At 53.5% G+C, this 17,066-nt stretch overlaps 1 protein-coding gene across 1 annotated transcript; it reads right to left on the bottom strand.

Annotated features, from left to right (window-relative positions):
- Positions 1 to 157: 157 nt before the first annotated feature.
- Positions 158 to 13,090, bottom strand: hsd17b10 (hydroxysteroid (17-beta) dehydrogenase 10). The gene is made up of 6 exons (XM_068024330.1): positions 12,991 to 13,090; positions 8,033 to 8,197; positions 7,363 to 7,527; positions 5,651 to 5,779; positions 4,829 to 4,937; positions 158 to 1,161 (listed from the first exon to the last, which is right to left on the bottom strand). The coding sequence occupies exons 1-6, from the start codon at positions 13,012 to 13,014 to the stop codon at positions 971 to 973; spliced, it is 783 nt and encodes a 260-aa protein (XP_067880431.1). The 5' UTR covers positions 13,015 to 13,090; the 3' UTR covers positions 158 to 970.
- Between the last annotated feature and the right edge of the window lie 3,976 nt (positions 13,091 to 17,066).

The following is a 17,066-nucleotide window of genomic DNA, read 5'->3' as shown; positions in this document are numbered from 1 at the left end:
CCTGTTATCCAGCATCTATCCCGGGTTTACAGAGACCGGGAAATCTTGACATTGCACGCTGTGACACCTACGACGGCGGTGCCGGGGTAGTAAAATTTTCCCGCCCTTTTTTTGCAACGCGATTGGCCCCACATTTTAAAAATAAAGGCAGCAGACCTTGTCAGCACACACGGCGTTATTTAATCAGCTAAGAGCTGTCTCGAGAGAATCAGACCCGTGATCCGCATTCAAAAGTTCAGTCGGGCTTCGGGACAAGGCTGCGGAAGCACGGTCCTCGACCGCCTTTTACGGGCCCCCTCCCCCCGCCCCCAGGTTGAGCAACCGTCACCGTCTGCGAGACGTCAACTCTCAGGATTGAGATACCTAACTTAAATGGGCACGGGCAGTTGGCGCGGTCGCGCTTCTACCCCCCCACTCTCCTGCTCAGAGTCCCCCACGGCATCGTTTACCACTCGCCATGGGGAACGAAGGTGGGGCGCACACCCAGCATCCGTTTGTGTCCCCTGTCCCATCACGCACACTCCACACCCCCCCCCACCCCCCCCCCTTCATTATTCAGACAGTGCTCGTCGCCTCGTTCCCAAGGGTGGGCGATCTCAGTAAGCTTTGGCACCGCTTGTCTGTAACCCAGCAAAGGAGGGTCCTGTCCATTATAGGCTCCCCCACATCCTCCACAGGCAATACAGCATTGAGTGGCCTTGCTTCAGACAAGGCGGGCAGGGCAGAAGACCCTCTGTGAACTGGGCGGGGGAGGGTTTGGATAGGGTCAGGGGATGGACGTTTGGGAGGGGAGGGGATGGAACAGTCCAGTGAGCGTCCCTCCAGTCAGAACGATCCAAGAGAGGGGAGGTCGAGTGCGACTGGATCGGGTACGATTTCAGCCTTTGGAATTGGACAGACACTGAGACACCTTTCCTACCCCCCCCCCCCCCCCCGCCCTCCCCCCCTCCCACAACGAGCTCCACCCCCTCTACGGCTGCATCCGGATGGCCCCGTCCAATCGGATAACCTCCCCGTTCAGCATGGGGTTCTCCACGATGGCCTGCACCAGGTGGGCATACTCAGCAGGGTCTCCCAGGCGGCTGGGGAAGGGCACCTGACGGGCCAGGAAATTACGGACCTTCTCCGGGAGTCCAGCCAGCAGCGGAGTGGAAAATAAACCTGCCAGAGGGAGGGAATGGGAGAGGGGGAGAGAGAGGGATTGGGGAGGGGGGGATAGAGAGAGAGGGATTGGGGAGGGGGGTATAGAGAGAGGGATTGGGAGGGGGGGGGATAGAGAGGGGGAGGGATTGGGGGAGCGGAGAGAGAGAAGGGGAGGGATTGGGGGAGGGGGGAGAGAGAAGAGAGAGAGGGAGAGAGAGATTGGGGGAGGGGAGAGAGAGAGGGAGGGATTGGGGGAGGGGAGAGAGAGAGGGAGGGAGGGATTGGGGGAGAGGGGGAGGGATTGGGGGAGGGGGGGAGAGAGAGAGGGAGAGAGAGAGAGAGAGAGAGAGGGGGGGCAGGGATTGGGGAGAGAGAGACAGGGAGGGGCGGGGGGCGGAGAGACGGGGAGGGTGGCGAGACAGGGAGGGGCGGGGGGGGTGGCGAGACAGGGAGGGGCGGGGGGGGTGGCGAGACAGGGAGGGGCGGGGGGGGTGGCGAGACAGGGAGGGGCGGGGGGGTGGAGAGACGGAGGGGCGGAGGGTGGGTGGAGAGACAGGGAGGGGTGGGGGGGGTGGAGACAGAAATAGGGAGGGGCAGGGGGGGAGAGAGAGACAGGGAGGGATGTGGGGGGAGAGAGACAGGGAGGGATGTGGGGGGGGGGGGAGAGAGAGACAGGGAGGGGCGGGGGGGAGACAGGGAGGAGGGAGGCAGAGAGAGAGGGGGATAGATAGGAGGGAGAGGGAATGTAGAGAGGGAGAGAGGGAAGGTGGAGAGGGAGAATAGGGAAGGTTGGTGGGTAAGAGAGAGGGAAGAAAGAGGAGGGGAAGGGAAGGGAGAGACAGGAAAAGAGGGAGAGAGGTGGAGGGAGGGAGAGGGGAAAGAGAGAGAGAAAGAGCGAGTGAGGGTGGGAAGGGAAGAGAAATTGGAGGCAGTTGGGAGAGAAGGGGAGAGAGAGAGCAAGAAAGACAGGGTGGGAAGGAGAGAGAGTGAAAGGAGGGTGCCGGAGGGGGGTGGGGAGTGAGAGTGAGAGAGAGAAATAAAATCAAGACAATTAAAATGTTTTAAACAAGAGACATTCACCAGCCTGGCCGACTCACAACTTGCTCTGATGATCGCACTCCCTGCTTCACATTCCGACTGTGCCCAGAATATCAGTTACTTGTCCCTCCTTAAACTCTCACGTACCTCTCCCACCACCGAGTTTATACCCTCACACCCCCTCTGCCGTTGGTACTCACTCCACGCACCCTTTCATATCCCACCAGTCCAATCCCACTCTCCCCCTCACTCCCCGCACCCTTTCATATCCACCCAGTCCAATCCACTCTCCCCCTCACTCCCCGCACCCTTTCATATCCCACACAGTCCAATCCCACTCTCCCCTCACTCCCCGCACCTTTCATATCCCACCCAGTCTAATCCCACTCTCCCCTCACACCCCACACCCTTTCATATCCCACACAGTCCAATCCCACTCTCCCCTCACACCCACACCCTTTCATATCCCACACAGTCTAATCCACTCTCCCCCTCACACCCCACACCCTTTCATATCCCACCCAGTCTAATCCCACTCTCCCCCTCACTCCCCGTACCCTTTAATATCCCACCCAGTCCAATCCACTCTCCCCTCACTCCCCACACCCTTTCATATCCCACCCAGTCTAATCCCGACTCTCCCCGCACCCTTTAATATCCCACACAGTCTAATCCCACTCTCCCCCTCACACCCCACACCCTTTCATATCCCACACAGTCCAATCCCACTCTCCCCCTCACTCCCCGCACCCTTTCATATCCACCCAGTCTAATCCCACTCTCCCCCTCACTCCCCGTACCCTTTAATATCCCACCCAGTCCAATCCCACTCTCCCCCTCACTCCCCACACCCTTTCATATCCCACCCAGTCTAATCCCACTCTCCCCGCACCCTTTAATATCCCACCCAGTCTAATCCCACTCTCCCCCTCACACCCCACACCCTTTCATATCCCACACAGTCCAATCCCACTCTCCCCCTCACTCCCCGCACCCTTTCATATCCCACCCAGTCTAATCCCACTCTCCCCCTCACTCCCCGTACCCTTTAATATCCCACCCAGTCCAATCCCACTCTCCCCCTCACTCCCCACACCCTTTCATATCCCACCCAGTCTAATCCCACTCTCCCCGCACCCTTTAATATCCCACCCAGTCTAATCCCACTCTCCCCCTCACACCCCACACCCTTTCATATCCCACACAGTCCAATCCCACTCTCCCCCTCACTCCCCGCACCCTTTAATATCCCACCCAGTCTAATCCCACTCTCCCCCTCACACCCCACACCCTTTCATATCCCACACAGTCCAATCCCACTCTCCCCCTCACTCCCCGTACCCTTTCATATCCCACCCAGTCTAATCCCACTCTCCCCCTCACACCCCACACCCTTTCATATCCCACACAGTCCAATCCCACTCTCCCCCTCACTCCCCGCACCCTTTCATATCCCACCCAGTCTAATCCCACTCTCCCCCTCACTCCCCGCACCCTTTCATATCCCACCCAGTCTAATTCCACTCTCCCCCTCACTCCCCGCACCCTTTCATATCCCACCCAGTCTAATCCCACTCTCCCCCTCACTCCCCGTTCCCTTTCATATCCCACCCAGTCTAATCCCACTCTCCCCCTCACACCCCACACCCTTTCATATCCCACACAGTCCAATCCCACTCTCCCCCTCACTCCCCGTACCCTTTCATATCCCACCCAGTCTAATCCCACTCTCCCCCTCACTCCCGTACCCTTTCATATCCCACCCAGTCTAATCCCACTCTCCCCCTCACTCCCCGTTCCCTTTCATATCCCACCCAGTCCAATCCCACTCTCCCCCTCACACCCCACACCCTTTCATATCCCACACAGTCCAATCCCACTCTCCCCCTCACTCCCCGCACCCTTTCATATCCCACCCAGTCTAATCCCACTCTCCCCCTCACTCCCCGTACCCTTTCATATCCCACCCAGTCCAATCCCACTCTCCCCCTCACTCCCCACACCCTTTCATATCCCACCCAGTCTAATCCCACTCTCCCCCTCACTCCCCGCACCCTTTAATATCCCACCCAGTCTAATCCCACTCTCCCCCTCACACCCCACACCCTTTCATATCCCACACAGTCCAATCCCACTCTCCCCTCACTCCCCGCACCCTTTCATATCCCACCCAGTCTAATCCCACTCTCCCCCTCACTCCCCGTACCCTTTAATATCCCACCCAGTCCAATCCCACTCTCCCCCTCACTCCCCACACCCTTTCATATCCCACCCAGTCTAATCCCACTCTCCCCCTCACTCCCCGCACCCTTTCATATCCCACCCAGTCTAATCCCACTCTCCCCCTCACTCCCCGCACCCTTTCATATCCCACCCAGTCTAATCCCACTCTCCCCCTCACTCCCCGTTCCCTTTCATATCCCACCCAGTCCAATCCCACTCTCCCCCTCACTCCCTGCACCCTTTCATATCGCACACAGTCCAATCCCACTCTCCCCCTCACTCCCCGCACCCTTTCATATCCCACCCAGTCCAATCCCACTCTCCCCCTCACTCCCCGTACCCTTTAATATCCCACACAGTCTAATCCCGCGCAAACCACCCTTCCTCGGAGCTCCCCGTCTACTCCTGTCCCGCAGGGGCCTACCTGGTGCGATGGTGACCACCCTGATTCCCTGCGGTGCCAGGTCCCGGGCAATGGGGAGGGTCATTCCCACAATGCCACCTTTGGATGCGGAATACGCTGCCTGCCCCACCTGCAGTTCGGTAGAGCGGGGGGTTGGGTAAAGCGGGAGGGGAGGAGGGACAAGAATAAATGGTCTTTGTACCAGAGATCGGAAACCCGCGGTCAACATTTTTGACATCAGCCCGCGATGGGTCACGGTTATCACTACCCCTCAGCTCGTCGCTGACTGAAAAAGCAGGAACAAGGCCACTTATCAATAAATACTCCGACACAATCCACTGCACGGACGAGGCCCTGTCTGCCCTCTCAGGCGGACGTGAGGGGGAGGACACTACTGGAGGAAGGGCAGACGGGGAGGGAGTTCTCCAGGGTATATTCGCACCCAATATTTAATCCCTCAACCCACTTCACTTAAAAAAAAAAGAACAAGACAGATGATCAGGGTCATGTATTGCATTGCCGATTGAGGGATCTTGCTGTGCATAAACTGGCTTGCTGCGTTTCCTGCATTATCACAGCGTCCACATTGCAAACATACGCCAGTGGCTGCCAAGACGCTTTATGCTCTCCTAACCTCTCCTCACAGGACGCCCGACTCACCGACAGAGTGTTGAGGCCAGACAGGTCAGCTTCGCCGAGCCCTGAGGCACCCGGCAAGCACCGCGGCGCCTCTGCCTCATCCGGCCGCTAAGGCCGGGTCCCCATCGGATGGGGTAGAACACAGACGGGGCGGGGGAGGGGAAGGAGGGGGGATGGGCGCTCACGTTTGCCAGGGGTAACTACCTGCCCGTCGAAGGCGGCCACGCTGGCGGTGTTAATGACCACGCCCCTCTGTCCGTCCGCGTCAGGCTCATTCTTCCCCATCTCGGCCACAGCCAGGCGGATCACGTTGAACGTCCCGCCGATGTTCACCTGCGGGGGAGCAGCACAGAATCCAGCAATGAAATGGGCCATTTGGGTTTTTCACTACGTCCCCCACCCAGTCTAATCCCATTCTCCCCCTCACTCCCCGAACCCTTTAATATCCCACCCAGTCTAATCCCATTCACCCCCTCACTCCCCGTACCCTTTAATATCCCACCCAGTCTAATCCCATTCTCCCCCTCACTCCCCGTACCCTTTAATATCCCACCCAGTCTAATCCCATTCTCCCCCTCACTCCCCGTACCCTTTAATATCCCACCCAGTCTAATCCCATTCACCCCCTCACTCCCCGCACCCTTTAATATCCCACGCAGTCTAATCCCACTCTCACCATCACTCCCCGTACCCTTTAATATCCCACCCAGTCTAATCCCATTCTCCCCCTCACTCCCCGTACCCTTTAATATCCCACCCAGTCTAATCCCATTCACCCCCTCACTCCCCGCACCCTTTAATATCCCACGCAGTCTAATCCCACTCTCACCATCACTCCCCGTACCCTTTAATATCCCACCCAGTCTAAACCCATTCTCCCCCTCACTCCCCGTACCCTTTAATATCCCACCCAGTCTAAACCCACTCTCCCCCTCACTCCCCGTACCCTTTAATATCCCACCCAGTCTAATCCCATTCACCCCCTCACTCCCCGAACCCTTTAATATCCCACCCAGTCTAATCCCACTCTCCCCCTCACTCCCCGTACCCTTTAATATCCCACCCAGTCTAATCCCATTCACCCCCTCACTCCCCGTACCCTTTAATATCCCACCCAGTCTAAACCCACTCTCCCCCTCACTCCCCGTACCCTTTAATATCCCACCCAGTCTAATCCCATTCACCCCCTCACTCCCCGAACCCTTTAATATCCCACCCAGTCTAATCCCACTCTCCCCCTCACTCCCCGTACCCTTTAATATCCCACCCAGTCTAATCCCATTCACCCCCTCACTCCCCGTACCCTTTAATATCCCACCCAGTCTAATCCCATTCACCCCCTCACTCCCCGTACCCTTTAATATCCCACCCAGTCTAATCCCATTCACCCCCTCACTCCCCGAACCCTTTAATATCCCACCCAGTCTAATCCCACTCTCCCCCTCACTCCCTGTACCCTTTAATATCCCAACCAGTCTAATCCCACTCTCCCCATCACTCCCCGTACCCTTTAATATCCCACCCAGTCTAATCCCATTCTCCCCCTCACTCCCTGTACCCTTTAATATCCCACCCAGTCTAATCCCATTCTCCCCCTCACTCCCCGTACCCTTTAATATCCCACCCAGTCTAATCCCATTCTCCCCCTCACTCCCCGTACCCTTTAATATCCCACCCAGTCTAATCCCATTCTTCCCCTCACTCCCCGTACCCTTTAATATCCCACCCAGTCTAATCCCATTCTCCCCCTCACTCCCCGTACCCTTTAATATCCCACCCAGTCTAATCCCATTCTCCCCTCACTCCCCGTACCCTTTAATATCCCACCCAGTCTAATCCCATTCTCCCCCTCACTCCCCGTACCCTTTAATATCCCACCCAGTCTAATCCCACTCTGCTGATTACTCAGTTCGTACTGTGATCACTCTCTGGAAATCCTCCAGACTGTGTGCGATATCCTTTTTGAAGTTGTAGGTTTTGACTGCCACTGCGACCCCCGCGCAGTTCACCGTGATGTCCAGGCGTCCGAACCTCTCCTTTGCCAGGGCCACGGCGCCCTTGACGTCCGACTCGGAGGTGACCTGACGGGGGGAAGACGAGCAGAATGAGGCGAGGGCCAATTTGCTCTGCCGCTAAAATCGAGGCCACTTCCATTTGTTGGGCCCTCGAACCTCTCTGCGCCGCCCCCCCCCACCCCCACCCCCACCCCACTCCTGACGCTGCAGATTCCTGCTGGGGGAGGTTTCGTGACACCATTTGAGGGCAGCTAACCCGACGCAGCAAACTTGCTGCTTAGCTGCACTCCAGCTACATGGCCTGATCGAGCCAGTAGGCGATTCACTCCAATGTCTCAGCCTCAGCTCAGAGTCAGGTCATGGGTTCCAGTCCGCACGCCAGAACTGAGGGAACGCCGCGCTGTCGGAGGGGCAGCGCCGAAGGGGGCGCCGCGCTGAATGACAGAACAGGTTCGAGGGGCTGAATGGGCCTCCTATGTTCCTCTCGTAGCGATGGCTGCACCCACCACCCACCCCCCCCCCGGCCCCTGTTTCCCGCAGAGTGAACCCCGGTGGTGGGTGGCGTACTTACATCTGCCGGTGCAAAGGCACACCTGTCTCCCAGGGCCTGGGCCACCGCAGCTCCGTCCGACGTCGGCAGGTCCACGATCACGGCTCGGGCTCCCTGTTGCACCAGTCTCTCGGCCGTGGCCCGGCCGAGCCCCGAGGCTCCGCCCGTCACCAGACCGACCAAACCCTGCCGGGGAGGGGGGAGAGGGGAGGGGGGAGAAAAAAGAAAAAAGCACTCAGTACGAGCTGTGAAGGCAGCGGCCTGAACCGCCAATGTTACTATCGACATTAGCGTCCCATTAACATTGCTACACTGAGTCAGGTGGAGGCTTGGGGGTGGGGGGGGCTCTCAGTGTGACGCCGGAAAGGTGGCAGCCAGCGTGGGCACAGCAAGATCCCACAAGCGGGGCGGCGATAACCACCAGACCGTCCGTTCCCCGTTGGTGATGTCGGTTGAGGGATGGATGTTGGCCCCGAGACTCCGGGGAGAACGTCCGCGCCCCCGCACCCCCCCACTGCTCGTCTTCCGACAGCGACCGCGGGATCCTTCACGTCCACCTGAGAGGGCAGACGGGGGGGAACTTCGGGTCTCGGGCCACTCAGGCTGTGACGAGAGGAGGCCATTCTGCCCCTCTCGAGCCTGTCACATAGGAACACAGAAAGCGTACGGTACAGAAAGAGGCCACTTGGCCCATCGTGTCTGTGCCGGCCACAAAAGGATCCACCTATTCTAATCCCACCCTCCAGCGTCTGGTCCAGAGCCCTGCAGATTACAGCACTTGAGGTGCATATCCAGACTCCTTTTGAATGAGTTGAGGGTCTCTGCCTTAACTACCCTTTCAGGCAGTGAGTTCCAGACCCCCACCACCCTCTGGGTGAAAAACGTTGTTCCCCATCTCCCCTCTAATCTTTCTACCAATCCCTTTAAATCTATGTCCCCTCGTCACTGACCTCTCTGCTAAGGTGAATAGACCCTTCACCTCCACTCTATCCAGGCCCCTTAAAATGTTGTACATTTCAATCCGATCTCCCCTCAGCCTTCTCTGTTCCAAGGAGAACAACCCCAGCCTATCCAATCTTTCCTCGTAGCTGCATTTTTCCAGTCCTGGCAACATCCTCGTAAATCTCCTCTGTACCCTCTCTAGTGCAATTGCATCCTTTCTGTAATGAGGTGACCAGAACTGCACACAATGCTCAAGTTGTGGCCTAACCAATGAGTTATACAGTTCCAGCATAACCTCCCTGCTCTTATATTCTATACCTCGGCTAATAAAGGAAAGGATTCCATATGCCTTCTTAACCACCTTATCGACCTATCCTCCTACCTTCAGGGATCTGTGGACATTCACTCCAAGGTCCCTCACTTCCTCTACACCTCTCAGTATTCTCCCATTAATCGTGTATTCCTTTGCCTTGGTTGGCCTCCCCAAATGCATCACCTCACACTTCTCCGGGTTGAATTCCATTTGCCGCTTTTCTGCCCATCTGACCAGACCATCAATATCTTCCTGCAGCCTAAAGCTATCCCCCTTGCTATCTACCACACGGCCAATCTTTGTCATCTGCAAACGTCTTGATCATGCCCCCTACACTTACATCCAAATCGTTAATATACACGGCGCACTGACACGGAACACAAAAGTCCGCGTGTATCAAGCCTGTGTCCTCAGTACCTTTCTCTACGGCAGCAAGGCCTGGACAACGTATGTCAGCCAAGAGCGACGTCTCAATTCATTCCATCTTCGCTGCCTCCGGAGAATCCTTGGCATCAGGTAGCAGGACCGTATCTCCAACACAGAAGTCCTCGAGGCGGCCAACATCCCCAGCTTATACACCCTACTGAGTCAGCGGCGCTTGAGATGGCTTGGCCATGTGAGCCGCATGGAAGATGGCAGGATCCCCAAGGACACATTGTACAGTGAGCTCGTCACTGGTATCAGACCCACCGGCCGTCCATGTCTCCGCTTTAAAGATGTCTGCAAACACGACATGAAGTCCTGTGACATTGATCACAAGTCGTGGGAGTCAGTTGCCAGCGATCGCCAGAGCTGGCGGGCAGCCATAAAGGCGGGGCTAAAGTGTGGCGAGTCGAAGAGACTTAGCAGTTGGCAGCAAAAAAGACAGAAGCGCAAGGGGAGAGCCAACTGCGAAACAGCCCTGACAACAAATTTTATCCGCAGCACCTGTGGAAGAGTCTGTCACTCTAGAATTGACCTTTATAGCCACTCCAGGCACTGCTTCACAAACCACTGACCACCTCCAGGCGCTTACCCATTGTCTCCCGAGACAAGGAGGCCAAAGAAGAAGAAGACACCACAAAAAGCAGGGGACCCATTACTGAGCCCTGCAGAACGCCACTGGAAACAGCCCTCCAGTCGCTAAAGCACCCATCAACAATTACCCTTGGTTTCCCGCCACTGAGCCAATTTTGTATCCACCTTGCTGCATTTCCCTGGATCCCATGGGATTTTACTTTTTAACCAGTCTGCCCTGTGGGACCTTGTCAAAAGCCTTGCTAAAATCCATGTAGACCGCATCAACTGCACTACCCTCATCTATCTTCCTTGTTACTTCAAAAAATTCAATCAAGTTGGTCAAACAAGATCTTCCCTTAACAAGTCCACGCTGACTATCCCTGATTAACCTGTGCCTTTCTAAGTGACAGTTTATCCAGTCTCTCAGAATAGATTCCAATAATTTGCCCACTACGGAGGTTAGACTGGCTGGCCTGTAATTATTTGGTCAATCCTTCGCTCCCTTTTTAAACAGAGGTACAACGTTCGCAATTCTCCAATCCTCTGGCACCACACCTGTATCCAGTGAGGACGGGAAAATGATGGTCAGACCCTCTGCTATTTCCTCTCTTGCTTCTTTTAAATAGCCCAGGATACATTTCATCTGGTCCTGGTGGTTTATCAACTTTCAAGGATGCTAATCCCATTAATACATCCTCTCTCCCTATGCTTATCACATCCAATACTTCACACCTCTCTTCCTTAACTACAATATCTGCATCGTCGCCCTGTGTTGTGAAGACAGACACAAACTATTCATTAAGAACCATACCAACATCTTCCACCCCTACACATAGGTTATCTTTTTGGTCATTTATGGGCCCTACTCTTTCCTTAGTTATTGTCTTGCTCTTAATAGGAACATAGGAAGATAGGAACAGGAGTAGGCCATTCAGCCCCTCGAGCCTGTCCCGCCATTCAATGAGAACATGGTTGATCCGCGGCCTAACTCCATATACCTGCCTTTGGCCCATATCCCTTAATATCTTTGCTTAGAAAAAAATCTATCTGTCTAGATTTAAAATTAACAACTGTTCTAGCTTCAACTGCTGTTTGTGGGAGAGAGTTCCAAACCTCTATCACCCTTTGTGTGAAGAAGTGCTTCCTAACATCTCTCCTGAATGGTCTGGTCCTAATTTTTAGACTATGCCCCCTAGTTTTAGAATCTCCAACCAGTGGAAATAGTTTATCTTTAGCTAGCCTGTCTTTTCCTGTTAATATCTTGAAGACTTCGATCAGATCACCCCTTAACCTTCTAAATTCTAGCGAAAACAGGCCTAATTTGTGTAATTTGTCGATAAAACATCTTTGGGTTCACCTTGATTTTGCTTGCCCTCTCTTTGCTCTCTTTCATGCCCTCTCTTTGCTTTCCTAATTTTCTTTTTGATTTCACCCCTCCGCTTGCTATACTCCTCTCGGCTTTCTGTAGTATTGAATTCTCGGTGTCGGACATAAGCTTTCCTTTTCTGCCTTAGCTTACCCTGTAAGCTCCTTGACATCCATGCGACTCTAGATTTGGCCGAACCACCCTTTTTCTTTGTGGGAACATGTTTACTCTGAACCCCTTGAATCTCCCCTTTGCCTCCCACTGCTCAGACACTGATTTAGCTTCAAGTCGCTGTTTCCAGTCAGCTTTTGCTAAATCACTCCCCAGTTTAGTAAAATTGGCCTTGCCCCAATTGAGAACTCTAACCCCTGTGCTATCTATGTCCTTTTCCATAATTATGTTAAAATTTGACTGAATTATGATCACTATCACCAAAATGCTCTCCCACTGCCACTCCTTCCACCTGCCCATCTTCACTTCCTAAAACTAAGTCTAAAACTGCGTCCTCTCTTGTTGGACTTGCTATATACTGGGCAAAAAAGCTCTCCTTAATGCAACAGTTAATATTGGGGTAATTAAAATCCCCTATTACTGCCCTATTGTTCTTGCACTTCTCAGAGATTTGCCTACATATCTGCTCTTTTTATCTCCCTCTGACTGTTTGGGAGTCTATAATACACTCCCAGCAGTGTGATTGCCCCTTTTCTTGTTCCTTAGCTCAATCCATATGGCCTCATTTGATGAAACTGCCAACATATCATCCCTCCTCACAGCTGTAATAGTTTCCTTGACCAAAATTGCCATTCCCCCTCCTTTCTTATCCTCTTCCCTGTCGCGCCTTGTGACCAGGGATGTTGAGCTGCCATGCCTGTTCCCCCCCCACCACCCCTTAAGCCATGTTTCTGTAATAGCTATGCTCTCAAACCGCCACGTGCCCTATCTGTGCCCGCAGCTCATCTGGAACAGTTGGAGGAGGTCACTCGGCCCCTCTCTGCAGCCTGTTACACAGGAAGAGGAGAAGGCCATTCAGCCCCTCTAACCCGTTGCCACTCCACGAGGCTTTGGTGGTTGGCATCTTCAAAGTGCAAGATTTTGTCTTCCCCCCCTCCCCCCTCACCTAAAAGAAGTTGAAAATAATAAAACATTTCTCGTTTGGAGCCAATTTCTGGGGGTATGTCCCCCAGTCTTGACCTCTTGACCTTTGACCTCTGACCTCGCATGCCCTCTACAGCCCCTCCATAACGGTTTTTTTTTGCGGCTGGGTTTGTTCCCCTGTCTCGCCGCCCGGACACGGTGACCTTTTTTATTTTTATTCTTTCTTTGCCTCCCCACCCCGTCTTTCTCAGTCACCGCTCTCACCTTCACCGACCGCGCCGCCGCCATCTCTCACGCACCGACCCCGCTCAACAGCGCCGGCCCAAGAGCCCAGCCAATCACAGCGCGGCCAATCATATCACTCTTTCCCACACCCGGTGCAGCCAATCATAGCGCGGCAACTCAAGGACGGCCAACCAGATCGCGCCTCCTTACCGAGCGCAGCCAATCGCGGCCCGGCTCTGTCAGCGCCAGCCAAACAGACCATTCCCCACCCCTCCGCGCCGAATACAGCCAATCGTAGTGCCGCTCTATCGGGAACGGCCCATCTGACGGCCAATCAAATCATTCTCCCCCGCCCCCCCACCCCACCAGAGTCCAGCCAATCGGGTCGCACTTTCGTCTGACCTACCGCAGCGCCCCCATAGCCACCCTTCACCAATCGTCGCTTGCCTACCAATCAGGTCGACCAATCATGCTCTCCCCGCCAGCTCGGGACGAAGCCAACCGTATGTCCCTGCATCTGACCAATCACGGAGCGCGACTGTCCCACTTCAACCAATCATGGAGCCTCCCTCAGTGCAGCCAATCATACTGCACCTCCCGTCCACCAATCACAGCGTGCCAATACCCATTGCCTCCTCAACTAATGCCAAAGAGCAGGGTGTCCACTTCCAACCAATCACCATGCAGGCTGGCCCTCATTCCGCCAATCAAAACGTTGCTGGTGGCATTGGTCAAACTCTTCAATCAAAGTGAGGTGAAGGGTGGTTTTACTTTGTCAGCGTGGAGAGAAAAGCAATGGAAGAAATAAGAGCTTTGTTTAAAGCGTCAAGTTTCCACATGTACGCTGACGACGCCCAGCGCGGCCTCACCACCAACTCTCTCAAGCTCCTTCGCTGTCATATTTGACCCCCGAGCTGAGCTTCCGAACTCATATTCGCGCCATCACTAAGACCGCCTGTTTCCACCTCCCTAGCATCGCCCCCGCCACTGCTCATTGGCTGCTGAAACCCCACCCGCTTCATTACTTCTAGACTTGGTCATTCCAACCCACTTCTGGCCGGCCTACCACATTCGGCCCCTTCGAGTCTGCTCCGCCATTCTATAAGATTATGCTGATCTGATTGTGGCCCCAATTCCACTTTCCTGCCTAACCCCCCCTCCCCACCACCCCCCCCCCCCTTGACTCCCTTGTTAGACCAGAATTTAACAGCCTCTGCCTTAAAAATATTGCAGTGACCCTGTCCTCCCCGCTCTCCAGGAAGAGAGTTCGAAAGACTCATGACACTGTGAAAGAAAAGAACTTCTCCTCAACTCAGTCCTAAATGGGCTACCCCCTTATTTTTAAACGGTGTCCCCTAGTTTTAGTCTCCCTCACAAGGGGGAACATCCTCTCAGCATCGACCCTGTCAACTCCCCTCGGGATCTTACATGTTTCGATAAGATCACCTCTCATTCCTCAAAACTCCAATGGACCCAGACCCAGCCTTTCTTCATAGGATAACCCGCCCCATCCCAGATATCAGTCGAGTGAACCTTCTCTGAACTGCCTCTGACGCACTTGTATCCGTTCTTAAATAAGGAGACCAAAGCTCTAGCAAGGAAAAGCTACAATAAACGAGGAAGTTGCAAAGGTATTGGGGGAGATAAAAGTTGATAAAGTGGGGTTTTTGGAGAGGTTGGTTGTACTTAAAGTTGATAAATTAAGAGCGGATACTGAGGGAAGTAAGGGAGGAAATTGCAGAAGCACGGGCTGTAATCTTCCAATTCTCCTTAGATACAGGGCTGGTGCCAGAGGATCGGAGAATTACAAATGTTACACCCTTGTTCAAAAACGGGGTATAAGGATAAGCCCAGCGACTGCAGCCCAGTCAGTTTAACCTCGGTGGGCGTGAAAGCTTTTCGAAACGATAATCTGGGACAAAATTAACAGTCAGTTGGACAAGTGTGGTTTAATAAAGGAAAGCCAGCAACAGACTTGTGAAGGGAAAGTCCTGTTTGACTAACATGATTGAGTTTTGTGATGAGGTGACAGAGAAGGTTGATGAGGGCAGTGCAGTTGATGTCATGTATGTAGCTTTTCAAAAGGCATTGGATAAAGTGCCACATATAACAGGCTTGTAGCCCATGGGATAAAAATGGCAGGAGGAGCATGGATGCAAAATTCACTAAGAGGAAAGAAAAGTTGTGGTGAATGGTTGTTTTTCGGAATGTAGGAAGGTCCCCAGCGTTCAGTACAAGGGACACTGTTGTTATTGACTTATTCTTTTCAAATTATTCTTTCACAGATGCGGGCGTCGCTGGCAAGGCCAGAATTTGTTGCCTATCCCGAATTGCCCCTGACAACTGAGTGGCTTGCTAGGCCATTTCAGAGGGCAGGTTAGAGTCAGCCACATTGCCGTGGGTCTGGAGTCACATGTAGGCCAGACCCGGTAAGGACGGCAGATTTCCTTCCCTGAAAGACATTAGTGAGTCAGGTGGGGGTTTTTTTTTTAACGACAATTGATGATGGTTTTCATGGCATCATCACCGAGACTAGCTCTTAATTCCAGATTTTTATGAATTAATTACATTTATGAACAAATTGATTTTAAATCCCACTGGCTGTTATAGGTGGGATTCGAACCTCTGTTGGCTGGGTATTAGCCTGGGCCTCAAAACGACACCACTGCTTCCCCACACACATTATATGCATCAATGACCTGGATTTGGGCGTACAGGGCACAGTCTCGACTAGCAATAAAATAAAGCATAAACACACAGATTTAATTTTTTAAAGTCCCCTTTTTACCTTAGCCCCTCACACTCACAGACACATACATACACCGGTTGACCGGAAAAATAAAAGGGATTTTTTTTTAATTCAGAGCTCTGTTACAGACCAAAAAAAAAACACTTGAGCTTATTACTTGCTTCTTTTTTTGAAGAAAACTAGCAGGTGAGATCAGTTGTTCCAAAACTGGCATGCATTCTGGTCTCCCAGTACACGTAGACTGGCCACTGGGGTCTTTTAGAACTGTTCTTTTCAGGCGGCATTGAGAAGTCATTTAGCAGGCTTCCTTCAAAGACAGGAGGCGAGATGAATTGACGCAGTTGACTTCTCAGGGTCTTTTAGCGATGCTGGAAAACAAGCTGTGTTGCGTTCTTCTCTCCTTCCTTCACTTCTTCAGCAAGAGGCTCACTTTATCAGCCGCTCACTCCAGAAGGTGAAACACAGTGACCCTACAACCAAAAAGCCTGCGCGTTTTCTGCTCTCTCAGGTGCGCACTGCTGCTCCTGGCTTGTCCTAACAGGGCCCGCGACTGACTTCCCTGCCCACATCTTCCCGTTACCAGGGTTTCTGTTCCGTTTTTTTAAACCTGAGTCATGTGGCAACCGGTTACATTGTTGCCAAACCAGTTCTTTCAGAGACCTCTTGATGACTCCCGTGAAAACAAAAAAAAAAGGTCCAACGTTTATTCAGTTTGACTATGAGTTCCTCAAAAAAACTATCTGAACAAACAAAAAAAAAAAAGAATAACTTCCGCAACACCAGATAGAACACGGCTGGGGTATTGTGCCCAACTCTGGACACTGCAATTTGGGAAGAGTGCGTAAGGCTTCAGAGGGGGATGCGGAAGAGACTTATTAGAATGCTTCCGGGGATGAGGGACTAGGGTGACGTGGAGAGACTGGGGAAAATGGGGTTGTTCTCCCCGAGAGGGGAGACGGCTAAGAGGAGAATTCATGGAGGTTTTCGGAATCGGGGAGGGTTTCGGCAGAGTGAATAGGGAGAAAGAATTTCCAGTGGCTGATGGATCAGTAACCAGACGGAGATTCTGTAGTCTTATTACTGGAATTGCTTCCCTGGTGCAGAATGAGCCCTGTTGGATATGGAACTGACAGGACAGTGTCTTTCTGGCAGGGGGCAGTCCGACATCACAGATGACAGAGCCTGCTTGTGCATCCAACTCTGGCCACTTTCAGCCTGCTCTGAGGTTGTTTCCCTCGAAATATAAATGGCCCCTCCGACACCGCAACCCCCCTCCCCTCCCCGCCCTCAGGTGCTGGCGGATACGAGAATGCTGGTCCTCAGTCTCTCGTCCCAGCGGCCACTCTTCACCCGGGAGCCTGGGCGG

The sequence above is a fragment of the Heterodontus francisci genome, chromosome 49 (genome assembly GCF_036365525.1).
Source record: "Heterodontus francisci isolate sHetFra1 chromosome 49, sHetFra1.hap1, whole genome shotgun sequence".
NCBI lineage: Eukaryota > Metazoa > Chordata > Chondrichthyes > Heterodontiformes > Heterodontidae > Heterodontus > Heterodontus francisci.
The sequence above is the reverse complement of the archived record's forward strand: the minus strand, read 5'-3'. Positions and strand labels throughout refer to the sequence as shown.